At 50.4% G+C, this 25,620-nt stretch overlaps 1 protein-coding gene across 3 annotated transcripts in view; it reads left to right on the top strand.

The window, feature by feature from the left end:
• The window catches only part of SMAD3 (SMAD family member 3), a 141,356-nt gene that overhangs the window by 102,063 nt on the left and 13,673 nt on the right, over positions 1–25,620 (top strand). The window contains exons 2-6 of one of the 3 annotated variants that reach the window (XM_004374687.1): positions 6,748–6,941; positions 7,101–7,232; positions 9,363–9,437; positions 13,314–13,364; positions 23,469–23,681. In XM_004374687.1, the coding sequence (XP_004374744.1) occupies positions 6,748–6,941; positions 7,101–7,232; positions 9,363–9,437; positions 13,314–13,364; positions 23,469–23,681 (665 nt within the window). Of the gene's footprint in view, positions 1–6,747; positions 6,942–7,100; positions 7,233–7,724; positions 8,631–9,362; positions 9,438–13,313; positions 13,365–23,468; positions 23,682–25,620 lie in introns of those variants that run through there. The other 2 variants (XM_023729745.1, XM_023729746.1) reach the window with 2 other exon arrangements.

The raw sequence follows: 25,620 nt of genomic DNA on the forward strand, positions 1-25,620 counted from the left end.
TGTGTTAGAATTTTGTTCTACATCCTTCTCCAGCTCTGTCCAGAACCCTCTGTTGTGATCCTGGTCAGAGCAGTCAGTGGTGGTAGCCGGACACCTTAATATTGAGTTTTAGGAGTTCTTTATATATTCGGAAAACAAATTCTTTATCAGGTATATGCTTTGCAAATATTTTCTCCCAGTCTGTGGCTTGTCTTTTCATTCTCTTAACAGTGTCTTTCAAGGACCAGAAGTTTAAACTTTGATGAATTCTAATTTATCAATTTTATAGATTATACTTTTCTCGTGGTATCTAAGAAATCTTTGCCTATCCCAAGGTCAAAAAGATTTTTCCTGTGTTTCCCTCTGGAAGTTTTATAGTTCACGGTTTTACGTTTAGTTCTATGGCCCATTTTGGATTAATCTTTATATCGGGTATGAAGTGTAGATTAAAGCTCTCTCTCCCCTTTTTTTGGCAGATGGATATCCAGTTGTTCTGGCACCATTTGTTGAAAAGACTGTCCTTTCTTCACTAAATTGTCTTTGTATCTTTGTCAAAAATCAGTTGCTGATATATGTGTGGGTCCATTTCTGGACTCTCTTTTGTTCTGTTGGTCTGTTTGTCAGTCTTTATGCCATTACCACACTACCTCAATTACTGTAGCTCCTTTGCTTTTTATTTAAAACTTTAATTATCATCAAAAATGTGTGTATTGACTTTAAAAACTCAAGAAGTCTTTGACTTTATTGTCTCTTGACCTTTCTTTATACTATCTTTATTATTAATTTCCAAGAGTTTTTTTTTTTTTTTTTAAATAGTCTGCTAATGTTGCTATTTAAGGAATACAGTATTTTCTCTCTCTGAGAGTAGTGTTTTGTTTTGTTTGGAAGTTTTCTTCTGCTCCCTGCATTGTCTCCTCCTTCCCTCTCCTCCCTCCTCTCCCCATCCTCTTTTGCCTTCCCCCTAGTTCCCCATACCCTTTGTTCTTCCTCCCCTCTCCACTTGCTTCCTTTCTCCTCCCACCTTCTTTGCCTGAAACTTTCTACTACATCGTAAGTGTTCTAATAGACAGCCAAGCTCTTCAGACTTTGAGAGGAAACAGCCCATGTAACATAGAAAGGATTGGATGAAGAATCAGGAAACTGAGCTCTTCTGCCTATGAAAGGAGTAAGCCTTCTGTCCTTCACTACTTCTTGTCTCACGTTCCCAGCCTTCAACTACAAAACCTGTATGACCACATCACAGCTCCACCTCATACCTAGACCTTGGCTACAGTCACCCATATCCTGCCAGAGCTCCACATCCCTCGTGACTTCCGTTTTTCCCTTTCAGGCTCCTGAGCAGGCGTGAGGCCCTGGGTCTTCCTGGACCTCTGTTGAGTAAGGTGCTGGCTAGTTGTGTTTCAGTTCTGAATCTGAGGGCTGTATGTGAGCATCCCTCCCTACCCGGGGGTATGCCGCCCACTCCGAGCATCCTGCCCCCTTCCCCTCCTGAAGGCTCAAGTCTTGCTCTAGGGCTGATTAGAACCTGGCCTTTCACCCACCCTCTTGACTGTCTGCCCCATGGAAACTGAGACCTTTCTCTTGTGTGTCTACCACCATCACCACCACCACCACCACCACCCCTCCTTCCACTCTGTATTATCACCTGCGCTGAGGGCTTCCTCCACAGCCCCAGTCCTTGTTTGTTGTTGGCCTGAGGCTTTCCCCAGGGCATCCTGGGCAGGCTCAGACATTCAGGGGACCATTTGCCTCTCCCTGCAGCGGCAGCTACAGATGTCCAGCTGGCCCTTTGTTGGGGGTTTTGTCAAACACTGAAGAAAAAATGTGTCACTTCCCTAATCTGTGAGTACTCAGCGGCTTTGCAAGGGAATGGGAACAAATGAATAATTCTCTTACTCTCTCCTCACCACTTCCCACTCTCCCTTTCTCTCCTCCGAAACCCCGTAACCCACCGCATTTGTGCAAGGCTGGGTTGGAGAGTGGCTGCTGTAATTTAGCATAATAACTCTCATCTGTGTGGTGCTTTACAAAGCACTTTCACACGTATAAATGGCCACAGAACTTCGTGAGGTCAGCAGAGTGGCAGAATTCCCCATTTTACAGATGAGGTAACTGAGGGCCTTGGAGATCACGTGACTTGCCTAGTATCTCACAGCTAGGAGAGGGCAGAAGCACAGCCTGACCCAAGGTCTTAGGACTCCAGACCAGCAGTCTTTCTTCTATACCTCAGGAACAAGCCCCAGGCTGTCCTCAGCCCTCTCTTGTTCTGCCTGGTAATTACTGTTTTTCACCTTTAGGGGTTCCTTGGTCTGGGGCCCCAGGGGAAGGAGGTAATTACATCCTTTGAGATGCCCTTAGTCAGCAGCTCCCAGTCACTCCCTGTGACCAAGCCCAGCTCTGACCTTTGTCTGTCCTTCCTCTGTCCCAGGCCAGAATCTTAAGAGAGTTTGATTAGATTTCTCTGTTTCTCTTTCTTTGCTTGATGCACTGGTAGTATCTGATTAGCGCCTTGCGGAGTGCCCATGAATTCTGTTTCTTCAGACAAATGGATGCCCTTAGTCGTAAGAGGGCACAGAGGCACAGCTTGCAAATGGTACTCTGCCATGTCCACTGCCTGGGGGAGGGGTGTCCTGGGATGGGCCTTCTTGTAGAAAGAGCTGTATTTCCATTGAGTATGTCTTAATTCATGAGCATCCATCTCATTCAGTCTGCGTCCCCACCCTCTCTTCCTCCAGTCTGCTCATCAGATGTAGTTGAACTATCACAAGGCCTCTCTTCTTTCTCATATACGTGCACACACAGCCCTGCTTAAGCGTTTCAGAGGCTTCTTCTTGCTTTTAGAAAAAAGGCAGAACCCCCTATCATGGCCTCCAAGGCCATGAAGAATCAGCCCTGCCTGCCACCCCAGCCTCATCTTGTATCCAGTTCTCTCTCTCTCTCTCTCTCTCTCTCTCTGCTTCAATCACTCTGATCTCCATTCAGTTCCTCCTACCTTACCATGTTTCACACCCTCCACAGGGCCTTTGCACACACTGTTCCCTCTACTTGAAACGCCCTTCTCCCACACCCCTCTGTCTAGTCAGTATTTACTTACCCTTTAGACCTTCAGGTTAACCGTCAAGTCCTCAGAGATGCCTTGGCCAACTCTTTAGCAAAGTGAGGTCCCCGTGGTCATATAATCTTAAGTTCCCTGTACTTTTCCTTTAGGACACTTTCGTTGTCAGTAATTATTTTATGGTTATTTGATTGGTGTCATTCTAGACTGTAAGCTCTGTATGAGCAGGGACCAGGTCTGTTTCCCTCACCACTGTATCCTTAATGCTGCACATAATAGGTGCTCACAAAATATATGCTAAATAAATTAACATACTTGTGGGTTTCCAGATGAATCGACTCTCCGCAGCTGTCTGAAACTGGACATCATCTTAAATTCACGTCCTTCAGAAGCCTCCCTACCTTACTTTTAGCTGGTAATGCTTTCCGCCACTCCTGAGCATCTCAGCTGTCGTGGCTTATGGAGTAGGTTGAGTGGGGTCTGAGATCCTATATTTTTAATAAGCGTCCTGCTGCCTGTGCTGCTGGTCCAGGGACCACACTTTGAGTAGGAACAGCATGAGTCTACTATTTTCATGGCCCTTGTGTTTATTACAGAAATGGGGTAGTAGGTAGGAAGGAAATTGGACTAGGAGTCTCCAGTAGGAAGGAAATTAGACCTGGGTCTCCCCTTAGAACTTTGTGATCTTGGCCAAGTCACTGAACCCCCTAAGCCTCAGTTTCCTCACATGTAACATGGCCTGATAACTTTTGCCTATCTCTCAGCCTGACTGTGAGAGTCAAAAGAGAAAAAAAACTAACGTGAAGGAGCTGGGAGAAGCTGAAGTGCTGTATAAACCAGAGCAGTCAGTGTTATTCCTGGTAACTGTTGCTTCGCTCTGAATATCCTGTTTACCTAACTGGATTATAAGCTCCTTGAGGGCAGGCACCCTTAATCAGTTCACACATGTTCATGGAGATAGAAAGATGAGAAAGCCAGTGTCCCTGCCCTCTAGGAACATACCTGTTAATACAAGGGAGAAGACCACACAGGATTCTCTATTGGCAGTGTTCCAGTAACTATGTCACATACCACCCCAGAACTTCATAAAGAAAGATATTTCATATGCTTATGGATTCCATGGATCAGGAATTTGACTAGAACATAGCATTTGACTAGAATGTGGCTTGTCTTTGTTCCATGATGTCTGGAGCCTCGGCTAGGAATACTCAAAGACTCAGGGGACTGAAATCATCTGAAGACTTGCCCTCTGTCTCACATGTCTGGTGATTAATGTTGACTGTCAGCCAGGATCTCAGCTAGGCCTGTCAGCCAGAGCACCTGTGTGTGGCCTGTCCATGTGGGTGCTTGGGCTTCCTCACAGCATGGTAGCTGAGTTCCAAGACAGAGCATCTCAAAGCGAACAAGGTGGAAGTGCGTGACAGTTTTATGGTGTAGCCTTGCAAATCACATAGCATCATTTTCACCATACTTTGTTGATCAAGGTCCACAAAGGTCCACCTGGGTTCAAGGAAGGACGACGTAGACCTACCACTCGAGAGGAGTGTTGAGAAGAAGAGCACTGAAGAAGAGCAGGTGGGATGGGAGATAATGTTGTGACCGTCTTTGGAAAATAGAATCCACCACATGGCTTGGTGTTACAGACAATAAGTATGTGTAGTTCAAATATAAAGTTGCCTTTTGGCTCTTTAAAAAAGGCAATCCTCATTACTCATGGGTTCCATATTTATAGTTCGTCTACCTGCTAAAATTTATTTGTAACCCCAAAATCAGTACTTGTGATGCTTTCAAGGTCTTTTGTAGATATGTGTACATGCACAAGGTGGCAAGAAACTTGAGTTACCAGGCAACTTGCATGTGTCCAGCTGAGGCTGAACAAGGCTAGTTCAGTAGTCACTAATTCACTGCTTGTAGCAACTTGATACACTACAGCTACCAAGAATAATGTGAATTGACAGTATATAAAATACTGTGTATATGTGATAGATAATATAAAACCACATTTCTAGCTTTTCTCTGCGGGTCGCATGTTTTATGTGAAGCATCAGTCTCGGGTGATGCTGGGGAGTAACTAGACAGGAAAATAAATAGGCCAAGACTTGTGGTATATTTTCATATAGCTGCGAGGAAATCATTTGGCAGGCCAGCTATGTAACCCTTGGCCATCCCGCTTCTTCCACAACGCTGTGGCTTTGAGACCTCGTACAAGTTACTGAGCCTTGATTTCCTCATTTGCAAAATGAGGATTGTTGTATTAAATTATTGTATTGTGTTGTATTAAATGGGAAAATGCATCACATAGTAACCTGTGCCTAATCAACTCTCAATAAACGGGCCTTTTTCCCTCTTCTGCCCCTTCCCTCTCTCCGAATCCTTAGTGGGTTTCAGCCCTCAAGCCTGGGAGGGAGAAGCAGCCTTCTCCAGACCTAGCTAGCCATTGAGTGGCATCTGGTCACCTCTGGTTCCAGGCTGTGCTTTGAGGATGGGATTTTGATGTTGCAACAGTTCCTACAGTGAGAACAGAATTGCTCATTGTCTTGCTTTTAAGCCGCCATCTTTGTGTGTGTGTGAGGGGGTGGAGGTGGCTGGGGGCCATCTGACAGCCCAAGTGGCATGGCCTGAGAGGTGGGGCACCAGTCACAGCTGCTTGAAGGCCAAATCACCATAGAGGACGTTGTTTGCACCAGGAGAGGGCACTGGACATTTGCCACGGGGTCAGTTACAGAACGAACCTTGGTGTGGAGTTGCAGCCTCTTTTCTTGCGCACTGCATGCCATTCCTTTTACACCTTAGCTCTAAGAAGAATGACTGTGAACGGTTACACCTGGGTCAACCTGCAGTCAGCCCTCAAACTGTAAGGAACCCTTGAGAGGTCTATAGTGTAGACTTTTAAATTCCCTTTCAACTTCCCCCTTTCCCTCCCTGCTTCACCGCAAATAACAACTAAAAAAAGAGGGTTTTTATTTCTTGTTTTCTAATGTGTGAGCTTTCTGGCGGGGAGGAACTCGGTGAGCATTGATTAAGAGCAATTAGAGATGGCTGTGCACTTAATGGAGCCCTGTTGGTGCAGTGGTTAAGAGCTACAACTGCTAACCAAAAGGTGGCGGTTCAAATCCACCAGCTGCTCTTTGGAAACCCTATGGGGCAGTTCTACTCTGTCCTGTAGGGTCACTATGAGTTGGAATCAACTCGATGTCAGTGGGTTTGGCTTTTGTTTTGGTGTGCTTCATGTGTAGTATCCCTTCCTAGTATCCCTGTGGTCCTTGCATCTGTGCCAAAAGAACTTTCGTTTTCTTGCTTGGTCCACTTGGCTGGTCCTGTCCCTCTCCACACTTCTGCCTGGGCTGGGATCAGATGAGTGGCTCGAGGACCTTTTCCAAGCAAGATTAAATGCTGTCCCTTTCACAGGGCGTGCCGCTCTTCGGAGGAGCAGGGGTGGTTTGGAGAACTCTCTCCCTGGGGCCTGGTGGGTTCAAGGCCCAGTCTGTCAGCCATGCGAAGCCCTCTTGCTTCCTCGGTGGGCCTCTGTTTTCTTCTTCTGGGATCCCTTCCAGCACTAACAATGATCCTCTGATCTCCTGGACCTCCGTGTCTGAGAGAAATGAGAGGAGGGGAGCAATTCTGAGGCTCTGCCAGCAAACTCGCAGGCAGGGCCTCAGAGAAGGCAAGCCAAACCCACTCCGGTGTCTCTCTTTGCCCCTCCGTCCTGGCAGGTCCTTGGATGGCCGGCTGCAGGTGTCCCATCGGAAGGGGCTCCCCCACGTCATCTACTGCCGCCTGTGGCGATGGCCCGACCTGCACAGCCACCACGAGCTGCGGGCCATGGAGCTGTGTGAGTTCGCCTTCAACATGAAGAAGGACGAAGTCTGCGTGAATCCCTACCACTATCAGAGAGTAGAGACCCCAGGTACGCCTCCTGTTGGGCTGAGGGATTGTTGCGCTCCCCCTTCGCCCCTCCGCCCGTCCTCCTAGGGGAAAGGGGGCTGTGGTGCGTTTTTGGGGGTGCAGGGCCTTTGGTGCCGGCTGGGCATCGGGGGTGACTGCCTCTACTTTGTCTCCTGGGCAGTTCTACCTCCTGTGTTGGTGCCACGCCACACGGAGATCCCGGCCGAGTTTCCCCCGCTGGACGACTACAGCCATTCCATCCCCGAAAACACTAACTTCCCCGCGGGCATCGAGCCCCAGAGCAATATTCCAGGTACGCACCTGCGCAGCGCCAGCTCTGCCCACCTGAGGCGAGGGCGGCGCCACAGCCCGACAGTGCCCCCCTCCGGCTCCCCTCGAGCTCACCCGGTCACCGCCCTCTCTGCGCACAGCCAGGCCCCGGGGCCCTGACTCAGAACCGCATCCCTGTTGGGAGAGGACCCGTGGCCTCAGCTCCCCGCTCGCCGCTAATGATGCTTTTCTTGGCACGGAGGAGCGACGTGACCCTCCCGCCTGGCCTCAGCACAATCATTTATTTTGGAAGCGGAAATAGCGATGCTGTTCCTCTCACCGCCCTTGCGGCCTGGTGCTGGTGTTCAGGCAGGATCCCCGATGGTCTCGGGCCTGCAGGGGTGGCTGCGAGCCGGAGAGGCCGGGGTGAGCCGGGGGCTGGGCAGCGTGCGGTGGGCTAGCCCTGTAAGTAAGCCTGGGGCGGGTCTTCTCCCGGGCTGGGGCCACCTTCCTTCAGACCCTGGTGATGGGTTACAGTCTGGGTGGGGGTTGAGGCTGAATTCAAAAGTTTTCACTCTGCAAGGGTGAGTGTATAAATATTCTCAGGAGCCCGTCATTTACATGCAAATAATGTGTGACTCTCCTGCATTCTCGCCAGTCCTGGGGAACTCGGCCTGACAGCGCTGGGGCGTAATCCCGATGCTGCATTCCTTTTAGCGTGCTCTAACTTGGCCTTGACTCTCACTCTGCATTAGTTTACTGGGCTGAGGTTGGGCTTAAAGTGAGTGGCCTTGCGAGCTGGGTCAAAGCCTCAAGGAGAGCCGGGCTTGGCTCCTGGCCCCACCATGCCTCTTGCCAGCGTTTTCAGATCCTTCCACAGGTAGAGCTGTTCTCTGGAGGGTAAGTCATCCACTCCCACTCACTCAGCAAGCCTTAGAGTCAGCCTGTGGGTGGACGGGGGCTCAGAGAACTAGCTCTCACAGTTTCTGCCCGTCACTGAATGTGCAGCCTAATTGGGAAGCTAAGGCACATCCCCTAAAAAAGACAAATGACACCAGCAGATCTGCACAGAAGATAGTAGGGGCCCGGGGGCAGGTGTGAGGCCGTAGCTTCTCAGAGGACAGAGATCGGTGAGGGCTGACTCACTGCAGAAGCACATCTAAGGTATGGCAGGTATGGCACGTGCCCTGGGCACTCCTTGAAGGGGGTCGCCACCGAGCAGTCTCTGTTAACCATCACAGTTTCCATCGCCAGCTGTGAGAGATCATTCAGCAAGTTAAAACTAATTCTTTTGTATTTGAGAGCCTCCGTGGGTCAAGGCCGACTGCATGATCTTGCTCTGCTGAGTGTAGGAAGAGAAGAAACTGAAAAAAATAACTCTGAGCGCATCATAGATCAGTTCTCACCAGTAAAGCGAGGAAGGTGCAGTTGTGATTTTCAGGTAGTGCCGTTATGTGTCAAGTAAAAGGTTAACGAGCTTGACCTTGATTTTTGAGTGATATTATGGTACAGTTATCTGAAAGATGCGTGTGAGATATTTGGACGGGTGCAGAGGGGTAGGGGGAGAGGGGGCAGAGGGGGGCACCTCCCCCTGGATGCAAGTCCAAGGGGATGCCAGACCAGGCATGGCACGACAAATGTGAAAGGTGCCTGACTCAGGCAGCTGGACGAGAGAGGGCACTGCGTTTTTCGCCACTGTCAACGTTGCTTCATCTTGAAATTGGGCGGGATGGGGTGCAATGTAGAGGTTGCCCTTGGGCTCCTGTTCTGGCTCTGCGGGGGTGCAGTTTCAGGGCTTGCCATAGGCGCCCTTCTGTAGATATGCCTCTGGAGCTGAGGTAAGTCCAGAGGCTTCCCCAGAGCAGTTGGAACTTAGTAAATCTGACCTTGAAGGATGGGGAGAGATTAGCCTGGCAGAGGCTCTAGGAACAAGTATTTCTGACTCGGGGAGGTGGGGAGGATGCAAACAAAGGCAGTTACAATCAGGCAGGGGGCTGGGAAGTTGAAGGAATGAGGGGAGCAGAAGCCAGGAGCTGGTACCCTCAGGCACGACCTCATTCCTCCAGTACCTACCATTGGGATAGTGGCCTGAATGTGTGACATTTGCAAGATGGTGTCTCAGACCCCAAACCATGGAGGCCGATTAATGAACCAGCTTCTTTCTGATTCCCAGAAACCCCACCCCCGGGTTACCTGAGTGAAGATGGAGAAACCAGTGACCACCAGATGAACCACAGCATGGATGCAGGTGAGAGTCACACAGGGTGTAATCTTCACTGAGTGCCTTGCCCTTCCACCCACCTGTCATCCTTCCATCCTCTCTTCCTCCTTTCCTTTTTCCTTCCCTCCCTTCCTTCATTCTATCCATCTGTCCAGTAGTTACAGAGCAACAACTATGCCAGGTAGCATGCCAGGTGCTGGGGTAGAAGAGGAGCCTGCGTTGCTCACAGTGTATGGGGGAGACTGAGAAGACAACCCACAGTTACCGTGCAGTCGCATCTGCCCTGATGGAAGATGCCGTACGGCATCGGGCTCAGAGCAGGGCCACCTCATCCAGGCTGGGGAGGAAGTATGGGAGTCAGAGCAGTGCCTTGCAGTGTAGATTTTTCTCGAATTGAGTCTTGGAGACGTGTAGGTGGTAGCCAAGCCATCAGGGCGGGCAAAGGGTACACCAGGTGGAGTCATGAGGGCACGGGCAGGAGAACTTGGGCTGGAGCAGACTTCTCCGAAGGGAGAGAGATGGGAGGGCCCATCACACAGGGCTGGGGAACCAGGCGGACAAGTTGGCATTTAGCCTGTGGCTGATGGGGAACCAGTGTAGGTTTTTAGCAGGATCTGTGCCTTAGTGAGCTGTTGCTGGCAGTAGGGTGGAAGGTGGGCTGATGAGGGGACCATGGGCTGGGAAGGAGTGCACTGAAATAGTTGAGCTGAGAGGAGAGCCTGGCTGTAGGCAAGGCCTTTGCCGATGGTGAGGGAGGAACCCTGAAGCAACTATTTTTCTGCGGTGACCAAATGTGACCCACGTGCTCCTGCCATGAGGGATCCGGCCCAGTTCTCTCCAGCCACATCTCCAGATGTTCCCGTGTCATTTGTTATGGGACCAAATTGGTGCCAAACCAGCAGCTTCTTGAATTGCACCCCAGCTGCCACATAGGATGTACACTGCATGTGTGTGGTTGGGTGAGGAGGGGCGGGGGCCAAGCAGATGTTCCATCCAGTGATGGTGGGCATGCCCTTCACACACAGCCCCCTGCCCGTAACACATAGCCTAAAAGAGATTGTGCAGTTCCTGAAAGAAGAATGAGAGAGACTCTCATATCCATTGGAAACATCGTTGAAATCTGTCTCGGGCATTGTGGCACTCTTGAGTTCAGCACTCTCCGCCTGGATGAGTGGCTGGCAGCATCTGGAATGCATTGAAGACCTTCCCGTATTCGATGCCAGGTGACCGCTGCAAGCTTGCAGCTATTAAATGCTGGCAGGAGAAGCCGACCAGCTAAGCAGCATCTCTCCAGATGCTGTATTCTCACCTCCTTTCTCTCACCCCGCCTTGCTGCTCTTCATATTTGTTGGATGATTAGTGTTACTGAAAAAAAAAAAAAACAGAACAAAACAGAGGGTCACTATATGGGAAGAACAGCCACGTTTCTACTCTCTCAGCTCTCGTTTTGCCTCCCTGCTCTTCCTCCTTTCTGCTCCATTTTCTCTGTCCCCTCTCCCTTCTTCCTCTCCTCTCATATCTGCAGGGCCCTGCTATGAACATTAGTGGTTTATCTGAAGTGGAGATGGAGCTCTGCGGGCCCCAGCCAGCCCTGGAGTGGGGGGAGTGTTTCCTCCTATTTATTCTCTGTTCTCCACGCGAAGTTGCCCATTTGAAAACCAGTCCAACTGCTCCAGGGCTTGGTTTCCCTGCCAGCTGAGGTGTGGCAGTGTCTCCGTCAGGGCTGAAGGATCACCTTGTCCACCCTGTGTCTCCTCCAGCTCATACATACCCTTCCAGACAAGTGAGAGGGTCCCACAGCCTTCCAAAGTCCTCGTGACTTGGGCTGCTACTAAGTAGGAAACAAACATTTTTACTGAGTGCCTACTACATACCACAGGACCCCTGCTGGTGCAACAGTTAAGTGCTCAGCTGCTAACCAAAAGGTTGGTGGTTCGAGCCTGCCTAGCGGCTCCACTAGAGAAAGACCTGGCAATCTCCTCCATAAAGATTATAGCCTAGAAAACCCTGTGGGGCAACTCTTAAGTCTTATGGGGTGCTGTGAGTCACAACTGACTTGACGGCACCCCACAACAACAACACTACATATCAGTAGGTCCCTGGGTGGCACAAATGGTTCACACTCGACTGTTAACTCAGAGGTTGGTGTTTTGAACCCACCTAGCAGCGCTTCAGAAGAAAGGCTTCGTGATCTGCTCCTGTAAAGATTACAGCCAAGAAAACTCTATGGGACATATCTACTCTGTCACATTGGGTCACCACGAGTCGGGTTTGGTTTTTCGGTTTTTACTACACACCAGGCATAGTGCTATGCGTTCTATATGCATGATCTCATTTAATTTTTACATATCATCACGCCCATTGCCGTCGAGTGGATTCCGACTCATAGCGACCCTATATGACAGAGGAGAACTGCCCCGTGGGGTTTCCAAGGAGCGGCTGGTGAATTCCAACTGCCAACCTTTTCGTTAGCAGCTGAGTTCTTAACCACTGCAATACCAGGGCTCCGCATCATCACACAGTAGATGATATGACCCCGTTTCGTATCTAAGGAAAAAAAATTAAGGCTCAAAGAAATTAAATGATTATGCCAGTCATGTAGCTCAGTGGTGGCGTGTCTAGAATCTGGGACTGATTGTGAAGCTGTTCCTTCCAGCGATTGCCACATGCCCTGAGGGATTAGGTTTCTTGAGGAAGAGAGAGAAATTCATGACTCATCCCTTGCCCTCCAGGAGGTTACAGTGGAGTTGGGGAGAAGAAAGAGACCGCCATGAACTGTTCAAGGCAGTATATGCTTGAGGCCAGATGCAGGGCCCAGCCTGCAGGCACTGGCAGGCGTCAGGCACTGGGAGCTGGTGGAATCAGGAGTGTGCCCAAGCCAGGTCCCTGCAGACAAACCAGACCCCAGGCCGTCCAGTCGATTTCGACTCATGGCGACCCCATGTGTGTCAGAGTAGAACCCCATAGGGTTTTCGACAGCTATAACTTCACGGAAGTAGATCGCCACACTCTTTTCCACAGTTGGGTAGATTCCAACCACCAACCTTTCGGTTTGTAGCCAAGCACAAAGCATTTGTGCCACCCAGGTGTTAATAAATAAATAACTCTCTATAGCCACGTGGATACCAGGAACAGGTGAGAGACAAGAGGATGGTTGCTCATATTTTTTTTCTTTTTTTTTTTAAAGCTGATGCCATGGGATGTCTTTTTCTTTTTTCTGGGGGTGGAAAGTGGAGAAAGGGTGAGAGAGTAAGAAGAATTGGGTATATTTGGGCTTTTTCCCACATGCACAATGATGTCTTACATAAGATGTCAGTCTCTTTGCCGAGTTGCAGGATTTCTTAGGTAGGTTTGTGCATTTCCTGAAACCCAAAGAAAGGGTGGGAAGTTGGTATTTCCAGATGCTTGAGCCACTGCAGCATCCACCTGAGAGCAGTGACTGGTGAGGTCTGGGTGGCCTCAAGCCCCACCTGTCTGGAAGCCTGGCCTGGGGCTGCCTGGGCCTTTAAACAGCTGAGAGGGTGGCCTCCCCGTTTCCTTCATTTTCCTGGGGGTATAGCGAACAGGGCAGGTCTGTATAGGCTAGAGGAAAAAGGTGTCATCCAGCCTAGTTGAGTACTTAGCAGCCCTATGCCATGGGTGTCTTGGTTAGGATCCTCAAATGTCAGGTCCTGGAAGAGACCTCTGAGATCATCCACTCACCATTCGTTTCACAGATGAAGAAAGTGGGGCCCAGAGAAGGGCACCATTACGGGATTAGGCCTTCTCCTGGGACTCAGAGTCTCCATCCAAGGTTTATTCCTGCTGTGTTGAGCCACCCCATCTTGATGGACGTGTTCCGTAATTGGGCATTTCAGGCGAAGAATCTTTTACAAAGTCTCACAACTGTGTCTCATCTTGCAGGTTCTCCAAACCTATCCCCAAATCCGATGTCCCCAGCACACAATAACTTGGGTGAGTATCTCCTTGTGCGTATGACTGTAACCCTCTCTGGCAATAGCCCTGGGTGCTGGCCAGTGGTGGTGGTGGTGGGGTTTGCTGAAGGTAAAGCTCTCACCCCGTCCCCCACCAGCCCAGCTCAGCCCCTCAGGTTTCTGGTTACAGTGATTCTGGCGTCACCCACATAACGAGGAAACCTGAGAACAGCGGTGGCAGAAAAGGCAGCAGTGTGGTGGGTTTGTATTTCCCCTGGGTGCTGGTTAGACGTGAGTGAATGAAAATCCCCCAAACCTTATGCCCGAGAGAGAGGGTCTGTGGTCAGCCAAGCATACATGTGTGGTTTGATGCGAAGCCACAAGCAGCTGTGCAGGCTTCAGCCCCCCAATGTGTGGAGACATGTTCCAAATACACTTATTTGGATTTTATCTGAGCAGTTCATCTTAAAATTATGTCATTTTTATTAAAATGGTAACATAAAAGGAATTTTAAAAGAAGGAAATGCCCCATAATCCCACCACCTTAATATAACTGTTTCCATTTTATCACATTCCTTTTGATGTTTGTGACTCGGAGATCCACCTTACCATTGCAGTCATAGTGTATACCCATTTTTTGATTCTTTTTTCTCTTTGCATTATTTTGTAAACACATTTCCGTGTTTAGACATCCTGTTTATCATTTTGAGGTTCCTGGGTGGAGCAAATGGTTTACGCTCAGCCGCTAACCTAAAGTTTGGCTGTTCAAACACACCGAGGGGCACTGTGGAAGAAAAGCCTGGCAATCTGCTTCCAAAAAATGACAGCCAATAAAATCCTGTGGAGCAATTCTGCTCTGTAACACATGGGTTGCCATGAGTTGGAATCAATTCGACAGCACCATGTTTGTTTTTTTGGTTTATCGTTTTGAATTGTGTCAATGTATTGGAGAGACTGGACCATGATTTCCATAACCACCCCTCAGTGGTTAGAGTCCTGGATCAATTTTTCTGAGATTCGCCCTTATAATCTAGGAGAGTCCTCAGCTCTCCAGCGTGGGAGAGGTCTTGTCTCGCTCATTCGTGGCTTTAGCATTGAGCCTTTGAAGGGCTTAAAACAAATGGAATATCTGTTTAGTTTTTATTAAGGGGAACTTTTTTTAATGTTCTGGTCTGGTACTTTTAGAAAATGTGAGTTTGATTTTGTTTGAGCCTTTATTTCTGGGATTTACTTTGTGGCTCAGGAAGAGAAATAGTTACTCTTTGATCTTGGTGAGTAAGAGTGGATTGGACTGGCTTTTGTTCCCCATTTGTTTCAAGCCCCTGACTGATAGCATTAGATGAAGAAATTCATCCTTTGGAGTATTGGCTGACAGGTGGACAGCGTGAGATGTGACTTGGGGAGATGTGTTTTAGCGTCTTTGTAAAATAACATTACTTTAAGTGCTGGGCTCTGCAGAGGGTAGGTGACATTCCTGATGGAAGGGACTGTTTGAGTTATTAAAAACAAACTCTGTAGGCTAGAAGCTATGTTAACAGTTGAGAAATTAAAGGCCAGGCTTGTGAACTTGACTCTGAGCTTTTGAGGTTGACTGGTTAGATTTAATTTCTAAGCTATTTTACCCCACAGTGGCCAAGGCAGCACTTTTAGTTGTCAGTCCTTAGAACAGGCACTTGCCTTTGGAACCCCAGAGGTCAGCTTGGAGGTGGCAGCCACCCCGACACAGTGGTTCAGACTGAAAGTTATCCGATGGAGGGTGTGCTGTAAATTCTGCTCTAGACCGTGTAGACAAGGATAATGAGATGGGTTCTTGAGTTTGGACTCAAGGCAGAGTCCTGATGGCCACAGTTCTCTGTTCCCGCTGCCCCGCCCTTAAGCTGCTCATCCAAGAGATGGAATTCTTAAGTCACTTCTCCCAAAGGAAGGAACAGCCCCCAAGCCTGGCTGGCAGAGAGTGGGGGCCACTTTGCCCTAATCTAGTTCCACAGCTGCTGGGAAGATCTGAATCGAGGATGAGTTGGGGGACGAGTCAGTGACCGAGTCAGGGTTAGGACTCACAGTGAGACGCAGACCCTGACAGGCCCGACTTCCTTCTGCTTGACGAGCCCCTGCGCCCCCACCTCCAGCCCATTCACAACCATTGGCATCATCCCTACCCAGAAAAATCGCATGGACTCCTGGGGCATAGCTGGAATGGAAGGAGAGAAGGGTGATGATGATAGCAAATGTTTATTGAACACTTACTATTTCCTGAGTATTATATTATTCAGAGTGCTTCCTGTGTGTTCACTCAGTCTTCCTAACAACCTGATGAGGTACCATAGTTGTTTTGTTGTTAATTGCTGTTGAGTCGATCCTGACTCATGGTGGCCCCGTGTGTGCAGAGTAGAACTGCTCCATAGGGTTTTCAAGGTTATGATCTTTCAGAAGCAGGAAGCTTCTGAGGAGCCTCTGGGTGGGTTCGAACCACCAACCTTTCAGCTCTTGTTTAACTGTTGGTACCACTTAGCCACCTTACAAGATAGTAATGGTATAAGGTAATAGTAGTATGGTTTTTCATGCTACAGATTATGAAATCAAAGGATGGACTGGGTAATTAGTCCATCCCAGGTCACACAGCTAGTAAGTAGGGGAGCTGGCTTTGAACTCAGGCCTTTGGGGTCCAGAGCACGTGTTCCCGTTTGCAGCATGACCCTGCCCTGCTGGGTCATTTAGACCAGCTCCTCCCTTTCTCACTCAGAAGAACAAGGCTCAAAGAAGGGCATTTGTTAATGTCTCCTTGGGGACAAATGTTAGGTTGAGGACCCTGTGTCCTGTGCGGCCCCTGGGTGGGAGCCATGCCCACCCATCTCTTCCTCGTGTGTTTGTCCCACAGACACTTTACTGTGTGCCGGTCCAGGTGGGGGGGGCCTTGAAGAGGAATCACAGACCCCGCCATCAAGGTGCTCATGGCCTTGTTGGGACTATAAATAACCATAAAACAAGAAGTAGGAACAGATGATGTGCTCTGAGGGTTCAGAGGAGAGCCGGACTTCCCCTGGGACACGCATCCAGGCTTCCTGGCTGTTTCCTATGCATTCATTCTCTTAGTACGTGCTGATGCTGGGGGCACAGGGCTGGCTGAACACTTGGCATTCACAGCCTGGGGTGGCTGGAGGTGTCCATGTCCAACTGTGCTGCAGAGTGCAGGTGCCAAGGGAGCCCGCACAGAGGAGGGCAGGCCTGGCATGCCAAGAAGGAAAGTTCTGCATGCTGTGGGGAAGACCTCAGAGAGGTTGTGACATCTGTGAGCTGGGCCTTGGAGGACAAGTGGGTTATTGTGAGACAGAGATACAAGGAAGGACATTGCAGATGGAAGGAATGGCATGAAAGGGCAGGGCGTGCTCTGAGCACAGCTGGCATTGTGGTGGCAGTGGGCAGGCTCTGCCGAGCTGCAATGAGATGTCAGAGGAAACCCTTACAGGGGGTGGGGGGCTGAAGTCGGTCAGCAATGGGCTGAAGGGCAAATGAAGGGTGGGGACGTGGAGGCAGCCTATGTGTTTCTTCTTCGTGGCCAGTATGTCCCACACTGGTGGGACGGAGACAAGGTACACAGTGAGCTCTTCCTAGAATACGATAGGGGAGTTGCTGCAGGCCATTCGATGATTCCTTTAAAAGAAGTTATTATGAAATTATTACACGAAAAGGCATAAAGCATAGGACACAGGCTCCTTCTTCCACTTCCTCCCCACTTCAGGTGTTTGCCCTGGGGCTCAGGCTTGGGAAGGTTGGGCTTCCTGCTACAAAAAAAGCAACCCCAGGAGCGGGTGACTCGGGGAGGTGCCCCAAATGTGTGGTTGAGACTCAGCTCAGCACCTGGCCCGAGGCAGGCTCTCGAGGGACCCCTCGGGCTTTGTTTTGCAGAGAAGGGGATCTGAGCAGGTGACGTTCCTGTTATTACACATGGTGCTGGTGAGTCACCTGGAATTTCCTAAGCAGTTAAGTCAGGGATTGAGGCAAGTGGAGGGGAAGGAGGAGGGAGGAGGTGGGGAGAGAGGAAAAAAGATAACCAGCTGGATCCTGCTGGGTGAGTAAGCGGTTCCTGCTTTAAAGTAAGGCGTTTAGGGGGAGGCCTTGAGTAAAGAAAGTAAGGTATGGGTGAGTGGCCCGGAGCAGCAGTTGAGCTGGAGTTTAAAGAGGTGATGCCTTTCCCAGAGTGCATGGGGGCAGGTGTGGCTTCTTCTCTTGCCAGGAGAGAGGTGGGCTGTAAGGCAGTGGCAAGACCCCTGCCCCTGAAGACAGGCCAGGGGTTCAGGTCCCAGGCCCCTTCCCATTCCAGGTGTCTTCATGCTGCTGTACGAGGTTTTTGCCCGAGGCCTTCTCCAGCTCTAATTGTCCGTAAGCTCGTGAAACATCAGGACATCAGCCGCTGGGTGCCTTCATATTTCCGAGGGCCCGGCTCTTAGAATGTGTCCCTTCTGTTGGGTTGTAGGCAACTGGTCCTAGGCAACAAGAGCATGGGGTGCATTCTGTGCACAACTTGGTTCGTTGCTTTAATCCTTTTGCTATAGGTTGGAATTAGTCCCCCAGATGCTGAGGACAGAGCTGGGTTTAGACGTGCAGGGAACTGACTATCTAGCGCAGGAGACTAGGGTACACAGGCAGCCGCCGGGACACCAGAGGCCTTCTGTGTGGAGGGGGATGGGATGCTTCCCAGCCGCATGAGCTGGGCCTTGAAGGTTGAGTGAGCGCATATGCGTGGGGAGAGGGCATTCCAGATGGCGGGAACAGCAAGGACAAAGAGGTGGCAGCGTGAAGGGACATGGGAATTAGAGCGTGGAGGTGGAACTGCTTTTTCCAGACGAGGAGGGCCCAGCCCAAGCTAGACCAATTTACGTTTTGACCTTTAGCCTTGCAGCTCGTTGTGCTTCTGGCCTTTGCCCATTCCCTGCTTTCGATTTATAGTAGAAAGTGAATTCCACCCCTCTCTGGCCTCCCCCCTTTCCCTTTACCAAATTTGGATCTCTTGCACATGTTTTTAATAGGCGTCCCTTAATCCAAGTGTTTCCTTCTGGGTTTTATTCTGTTTTCTTTTCCTTAAACAAAACAGAAGGTCTATGCCAGCTTGGAACGGGGCTCAAAACCGAAGCCAGCCAATGCGTTAGGCTAGCAGGGGGCCAGCCATGAATTAAGTGCCCCATGCCACTCAAGAATCTGGCCGCCACCGCACTGGTGGGGGTGGGGGCCTGGAACAGCCAGGCTGGAGATTCCTGAATTTCAAACACCTCTGCTGGACGGAGGGAGATGAGCACAGATGCACGCGTCTGGCTGGGAGGAGAGCTGTGTAAAGGGAAGGCCTTGGACATGTGCCATCATCCACCATTCTAGGTGTGTGACTCTGGCCTGGAGAAGCTGCACTGCTCTCCATCGGGCTGCAGAGCTGTCCTCCCAGAGGGCCCTTTTAATGGCATGTCTTCAGGTCCATTTTAAGAAGCAGCCTTATGTAAAATTACTTCTGCATTTGTTGGAAGACTCTTGAAACCAGGGAAGGCGGGTGGGCCTGCTCGCTTGCTTGCACGCTCTCTCTCTTTGATTCTTTCTTGCCTTTCTGCCTGCCTGCCTGCTTGCCTTCTGCCTTCCTTTCCTTCCCTTTCCTTTCTTCCATCCCTTTCTTATTTTCTTTCTGTCCTTCTCCCTTCCTTCTTTTTGGTGGGGGGTTTCCCCTGAGAGATTTCTTTTAGGGATTTAGTGCCAGGACAAGCTTTGTTTCCCTGCAGAACTAGTAAGCACTGTCTGTTCACAAACCAAAGCCATGTAGCATATTATGTTCCCTTTTTGCTTGGTCTGCTAGGAAGCTCAGAGCCAAGCTGGATGTTCTTTCAGTAGCTATAACTTCTCGGTTGTCCTGTTTATAGCCATCCTTTACAGGGTCTTGATTTTTTCTTTTTCTTGTACTGACTCTGGTGTGAATAAGTCCTTTGGTGGGAAAGAAATAAGGGCCTACAAACAGTTAAAATGAAAATGCGCCATTCAAGGCAGAACCCAGAGGTAGTGGCCGTAGGTTTGGTCTGCAGCTCGTCTCACAGAATTGCCTTGGGGAAGCAGCGGAGGGGTGATGGGGGTGGGTGGGGAGGCAAGCAAAGGCAGGGCTGGCTTTCGGTTGTTTACAGAGAATAGTAAACGCTTGGCTGGGGCTGCTCCCCCAGCTCATTCCCGCTTCTGAATGCAGGTCGGCTCATCCAAACTGCACTCTGAAGTGGCCGCCTTCAAATATTGCCTTTGGCCTGACTACACAGTCCCCCAAAGTGGCATCTTCCTAATTATGTGTCAGGCTCCTGCGTCCAGTTTTCCACAACACTGGGATGTCTGTCCAGCGTGTGTCTGTGAATTGCAGTGATGTTTGGATGAGGGCTCAGATCTGCTTGGGAGGACCTCTTGGCCTCAGACCCCAAGCCCTTCTCTGGTTCCTGAGACTGCTGAAGCCCACACCTTCCCAGAGCATGGTTTCAGCACCATGCTAGACAACCAGTGACCTGCTGGCTTTTCTTATTCTGATGTGTGGGCTGTGCCGGTGCTCCTGGGAACCTAGCACTCTCTCCTACCTAGACCAAGCCCCGGGGATGATGGACAGGGTATTATCATTTAGGGGTGAGGACTCTGTGTTCTGTTTTGCATATTGCTGAGGAAACCAGGGGCAGCCCAGATCAGCCAAACCTGCCTGTTCAGGCTAATCTGTTGCCAGAAGCACAGTGACCTAGATGGCCTGGTCTGGTTGTCTTCTAGTTTACTGTAGTCATGGTACAGGCTAGCAAACAGAGGCCAGACAGGGGAAGTCCCTGAGGTCACATAGCAAGGTCAGCAGAGGCTGAGCTAGAATCAGGTCTTCGCCTGGGTAGTGGTGCCGGCAGCCCATCCACAGTCCCTGTTGGCTCTGACATGCTGCCTGGCTGCTTTGAACGCTTGGAATACACTTGGATTTCTTGTTTCTTCTCTCTCTCTCTCTCTTTTTTTTTTTTTTTTTTGGTTTCCAAAGCAACACAGCTGAAATGTTGGTGACCACACTGTTTAGAATATAGCTTATCTCATTGGAATGTTGGAGCATCTAGCAGAGCCCGAGGAGGAGGTGGCTGAAGTGCCTCAGCCCACCCTCAGGGCCAGCACACGGCCACACTGACCCTGTCCTTGGGCCCACCTCCCTGCCCCATTAAGTAGCTTAGATCCCTGCTTTCATCATCAGCTTTCCTTGCTCCACGCTGGGAAGAGAAGAATGGGGCAAGGATGCCTTGCCCCGTCTTCAGATGGAAGTCTGAGACAGAAACAGGATGTTCTCCAGTTCATATAGTCAAGGTTATTATCGTTGTGGTTAACACCATTTATTGAGGGCTTGATAAGTGTCCTGCATTGTTCTCAGTACTTTACATGAATTACCTCAGTCTACCCACAGAGCCCCAGGTAGTAAAAAGGATCCCCTGCACCGGTGGCTCAGGGAGGGAAAAGTGGAAGCTGGAGCTGGAGAGCTGAGCTGGTATCTCCTAGTTGTACAGCTAGTAAGTGCCTGGGCTGAGGTTAAACTAAGGCCCTTCTGACTTTAAAGCCTGTGCTCTGTCACCCGGGGGGCAGTTGTTCTCTGCAGGGGCTGTTTTTTGCTTCCCAGGGGACACCTGGCAATGTCGGGAGAAATTTTTGATCATTACATCTTCAGGCGAGGGGGGTGCTGCTGGTGTCCAATGGCTGCCAAACACCCTACAATGCACAGAACAGCCCCCACAACACTATCCAGCCCCAGGTGGCAATAGTGCCGAGGCTGAGAAACCCGATCCAGGTGTCCCAGCCCTCCAGGTGACACTGTCCAGGTGTGTGTGGAGTGAGAATTGTTATGGTCGAATCTCCAGCACTGTGATAGCTTTCTCTTCACGCTGAGAGGAGATCGAGACCCCAGGGGGAGGTCAGGGCCGCTGTGCCCCGCCAGGGGCACCCAGGCCCTCCTGGTGGGGCAGAAACAGCTTTTCATTTTCTCTCTTGGGCTTTACATACCTCAAAGGGCTGGTGAGCAGAGATCCCCTGTGGGGTCTTGCTCCCGGAAGTTGACCGGCCTGTGGTGAGCAGGGAGAGCAGAGAGGCCGGGTAAGGGCAGGGTCCTCTGGCCAGTGCTAACCCTTGGGCATGGCCGCGTTCCCCTTCCTCCCTCACCCACAGCCCCATGCGAAGGGCTAAAGTGAGGGAGGAGGGGTGTCAGCCTGGGCTCTCTGACCTCATGGTCTAGTTGAGCAGCCAGGGCACCCTCGGTAACCAGGCAGCTCCAAATGTATGCAGGGCCCAGAGTGAGCAATCCACGCTGAAGGTCAGAAACGAAGGCCTGAGAATGAGCAGCAGGAGACTCTGGTTCCTCAACAGACGGGTGGGAGTCACGTAGGCGGGGAACAGGGTGTATGGACTGGGCACTCCTGGCCCAGCGGTCAGTGTGAGCAAGGTATGCAGGTGTAGAGGTCAGGGTACCTGGGCAGATGTGGAGCTGGTGTGGCTGGAGGTGAGAGGAGGTTGAGGGAGTCATAGGCAATGAAAGTGGAAAGGTGGTGTGGGATCACAAGAGGGAGGAACCTCTATTTCACGGGTTCCCAACTCTTCTGAGAAAGAGAACCAGCCCCTCACAAGGTGGCGGTTTTACTCTGAGGATCCCTTGATTGAGACTATGACAAATTCAGAATTTCTTGTAGGTGAGTATCTTAGTCCTCTTGTGCTGCTCTAACAGAAATACCACAGGTGGATGGCTTTCACAAAGAGAAATTTATTTTCTCACAGTCTGGTAGGCTAGAAGTCCAAATTCAGGGCGTCAGCTCTAGGGGAAGGCTTTCTCTCTCTGTCGGCTCTGGAGGAAGGTCCTTGTCATCGTCAGTCTTCCCCCGGACTAGGAGCTTTTCTGTGCAGGAACCTCGGGTTCAAAGGACGCACTCTGCTCATGGTGCTTCTTTCTTGGTGGTATGAGGTCCCCAACTCTCTGCTTGCTTCCCTTTCCTTTTATCTCTTGAGAGAGGAAAGGTGGTGCAGGCCACACCCTAGGGAAAAACTCCCTTTACATTGGATCAGGGATGTGACCTGGGTAAGGGTGGTGTTACAATCCGACCCTAATCCTCTTTAACGTAAAATTACAATCACAAAATGGAGGCCAACCACACAATTCTGGGAATCATGGCCCAGCCAAATTGATACACACATTTTTGGGGGGACATAATTCACACCATGACAGTGAGTTTGTGTCGTAGCCACCCCAACAGCATCTAAAAACATTGGGGAAACACCATCTATGATAAGAGACATGGAGGCAGGTTCAGTCTGCCGACCCTGCCTGGTGAGTGTGTGGGTTTGCAGACATTGAGCACCCTTTTGAACCCACAGAGCTGGCCCAGCCTTTTCGCTTTGTTATTATTGGGTACTGTCAAGTCAATTTTCGACTCACAGCAACCCCATGTGACAGAGTAGAACTGTCGCATAGGGTTTTCTAGGCTGTAATCTTTACAGGAGCAGATTGCCAGGTTTTTCTCCCACAGAGTCACTGGGTGAGTTCGAACCACCAACCTTTCAGTTGGCAGCAGAGTGCTTAACCATTGTACCACCAGGGCTCCTTCTTTTTACTTTACAGACATGGAAACTGCACTTCAGCAGGCTAAGAATTTTGCCCAAGGCCACACAGAGGAGCCCTTTTGGGGGCAGAGATTAGTATGGGTTACTTTGGGGACCTTGAGCGAGTGGCTGGAGGTGACCTACATAGGTGGCAAGCCCCACCTCACAGGGAGAACACCCCAGGTGTGTCCAGTGCATCTGTCCAGGGGCCGCTGCTGCCTGACCCTCTACACTTTGGCTGGGAACCTCTTTGAAAACTGTTTCAGCCCTTGTCAAGGCCAGGCAGGTGGGGCTGGGCCTTGCCAAGCTAAAAATAAGTGAAATCAGTGGTTCTTGACAGGATGGAAGGCTCCAGCCTTCTCTAAACATACTTGAGTATCTTGTCCGATTCGGCCCTACACATTTTGTTATAAAAGGCATGGAGGTGGGGGATTATTAATGCCCTTGGCAAGACGGGGAAACAGTTTTCCAAGCATGCAAGGGACCCATCCAGGGAACAGGGGTCTGGGGTGACCCACTAACCCAGTCCCCTGGCCTGTCTCTGCAGACCTGCAGCCAGTCACCTACTGCGAGCCAGCCTTCTGGTGCTCCATCTCCTACTACGAGCTGAACCAGCGTGTTGGGGAGACCTTCCACGCCTCCCAGCCATCCATGACAGTAGACGGCTTCACCGACCCTTCCAACTCAGAGCGCTTCTGCCTCGGGCTGCTCTCCAACGTCAACAGGAATGCAGCAGTGGAGCTCACAAGGAGGCACATCGGTAGGGGCCACCCCACATTCCTCCCACTCCACTTCACACAACCCCCTCCCCCATGCCGCCTCTGCACAGAACTGCCACCCGCCCCCCAGCCCCAGCCCCAGCCATGCTGTGCCTCCTGCTGAAAATTCAGGAGGGGACTCTCTCCCTGTTCCAGCCCCCAAATTCCATATTGCCTTGTTTTGGGGCCAGATGTGTAGAGTTTAGGATGCTTGGTGTTTCCCACTCAAAGATATAATCTCTGAAAATACGGAAGCTGTAGAGGTAAACACTTCACTTAAGGGGACAGGTAAGGGAAATCTGTGAGAAAGGCAACAGACGCAATTCTCTTAATAAAAATACCCTTAAAGTACATATAGGCCGATAGGTAGATAATCCGTCCTGCATGCATGATTATGCTAGAAAAGGTAGAAAGACAAGAATCGCCCAAACACTACTACTTTGAATCTCCTGCCTTCTAAGTAAAAGATCGCTTTAAGTTAGGGAAGGTGAAGCTGTGTTCCGTATCACTTGGATTGTGCGTAAAATAATTATGCTAAGGATATTCATAATTTCACTATACAGAATTACACAGTGTCAGAGCTTAGAGCGGCCATAGAGGTGGTGTAGTGGGTATTCTCAAAACTTGTCCTGGGGCCCCAAGAGTTGGCAGAGAGCTCCAGGGTAAGCTCAGGAGCTGGGCGGGGCAGCCAAGGTGGCCTGCCCCATGGAACCAGCGCACCTCTGCTCTTGTTGAAGGAGAGATTTTATAGTTAGAAAGAGAGGAGTTTGGAAAGCACTGGCCGAGGCTGGTGCACTCCTTTTTCCAGGAAATAATCCGATCCCCAGAGAGCTGCAGAGGCTGCACAGTGAGTCAGGGATGAAACTGCCCCAACCCCCAGACCTGTGTCCTTCCCACACGCCTCCCCGTATTTCTTGCTTTAAAAAGATGCTAATTCTGGGTGGCATACACAGCTGTCTACTTATTGTTTTTATACTGTTCGTATTTCAAAATCATTTTTCACAATTATCAAAACAAACGTTTTTTCTCTTTTGGTCTGGGTCCCCCATCTCCATCTCTGCCCGCCCCCCACGCTTGGCTGAGATAAAGAAGGCGACTCCCCCTCTCTGTAGACAAGGAGTCCCCAGGTCTCTGCACGTCTCACAGACACCGAGTCCCCTAGGACCGAAATAAGGACGAAATGGAACGGCGGCGGGACTAGGAGGCTGGGAGGGACGTCACGTGGCCGTAGGTTGGTCACCTGGTTTCCGTCCCTCTCACTGCTGGGCCTGTACAGTTTGGCTCCGTTTTCCAGCCCCCGGGGCCTCTTCCCCCACAGCAGGAGTGAGGACGTACCCCTGCAGGAGAGGAACATCCCCTGGCTGAGCAGAGAGCTTGTTGTCCGAGTGTTTATGTAACTGTTGGGAATGCAGAACCAATTTAAAAATAATTTCTGTCCCTCTGGGGTGAATTGAAGAGATGAAGAAAAAGGAAACGGCATAAACCTATGGCATGTTTTAGAAAAATGCATTGAGGGGAGAAGGGTACAGGGGGTAGCATTAAGCTGTTCCTGCAGTGACTGGCTCCTGGGCTGTCTGTTGCCTCACAAGGAGCCCTGGGGTTTGCTGGTGCATCTCTGAGTCATGCAGTCAGAGGGATCTTGTAGTAGCAGTGGCAGTAGTAGTGGTGGCTGCAGAGCAGCAGCAATAGTAATAGAAGTAATCGCAGCAGCAGCAGCAGTAGCAGTAATAGCAGCAGCAGCAGTAATAGTAGCAGCAGCAGTAGGAATAGCAGCAGCAGCGGTGGTAGTAATAGCAGTAGTAGGAATAGCAGCAGTGGTGGTAATAGCAGTAGTAGCAGCAGCAGCAATGGTAGTGGTAGCAGTAGTAGGAATAGCAGCAGCAGCAGCAGCAGCAGTGGTAGGAATAGCAGCAGCAGCAGTAGTAGGAATAGTAGCAGCAG

Source organism: Trichechus manatus, unplaced genomic scaffold, assembly GCF_000243295.1.
Source record: "Trichechus manatus latirostris isolate Lorelei unplaced genomic scaffold, TriManLat1.0 scaffold00030, whole genome shotgun sequence".
In the NCBI taxonomy this organism is placed as follows: Eukaryota; Metazoa; Chordata; class Mammalia; order Sirenia; family Trichechidae; genus Trichechus; species Trichechus manatus.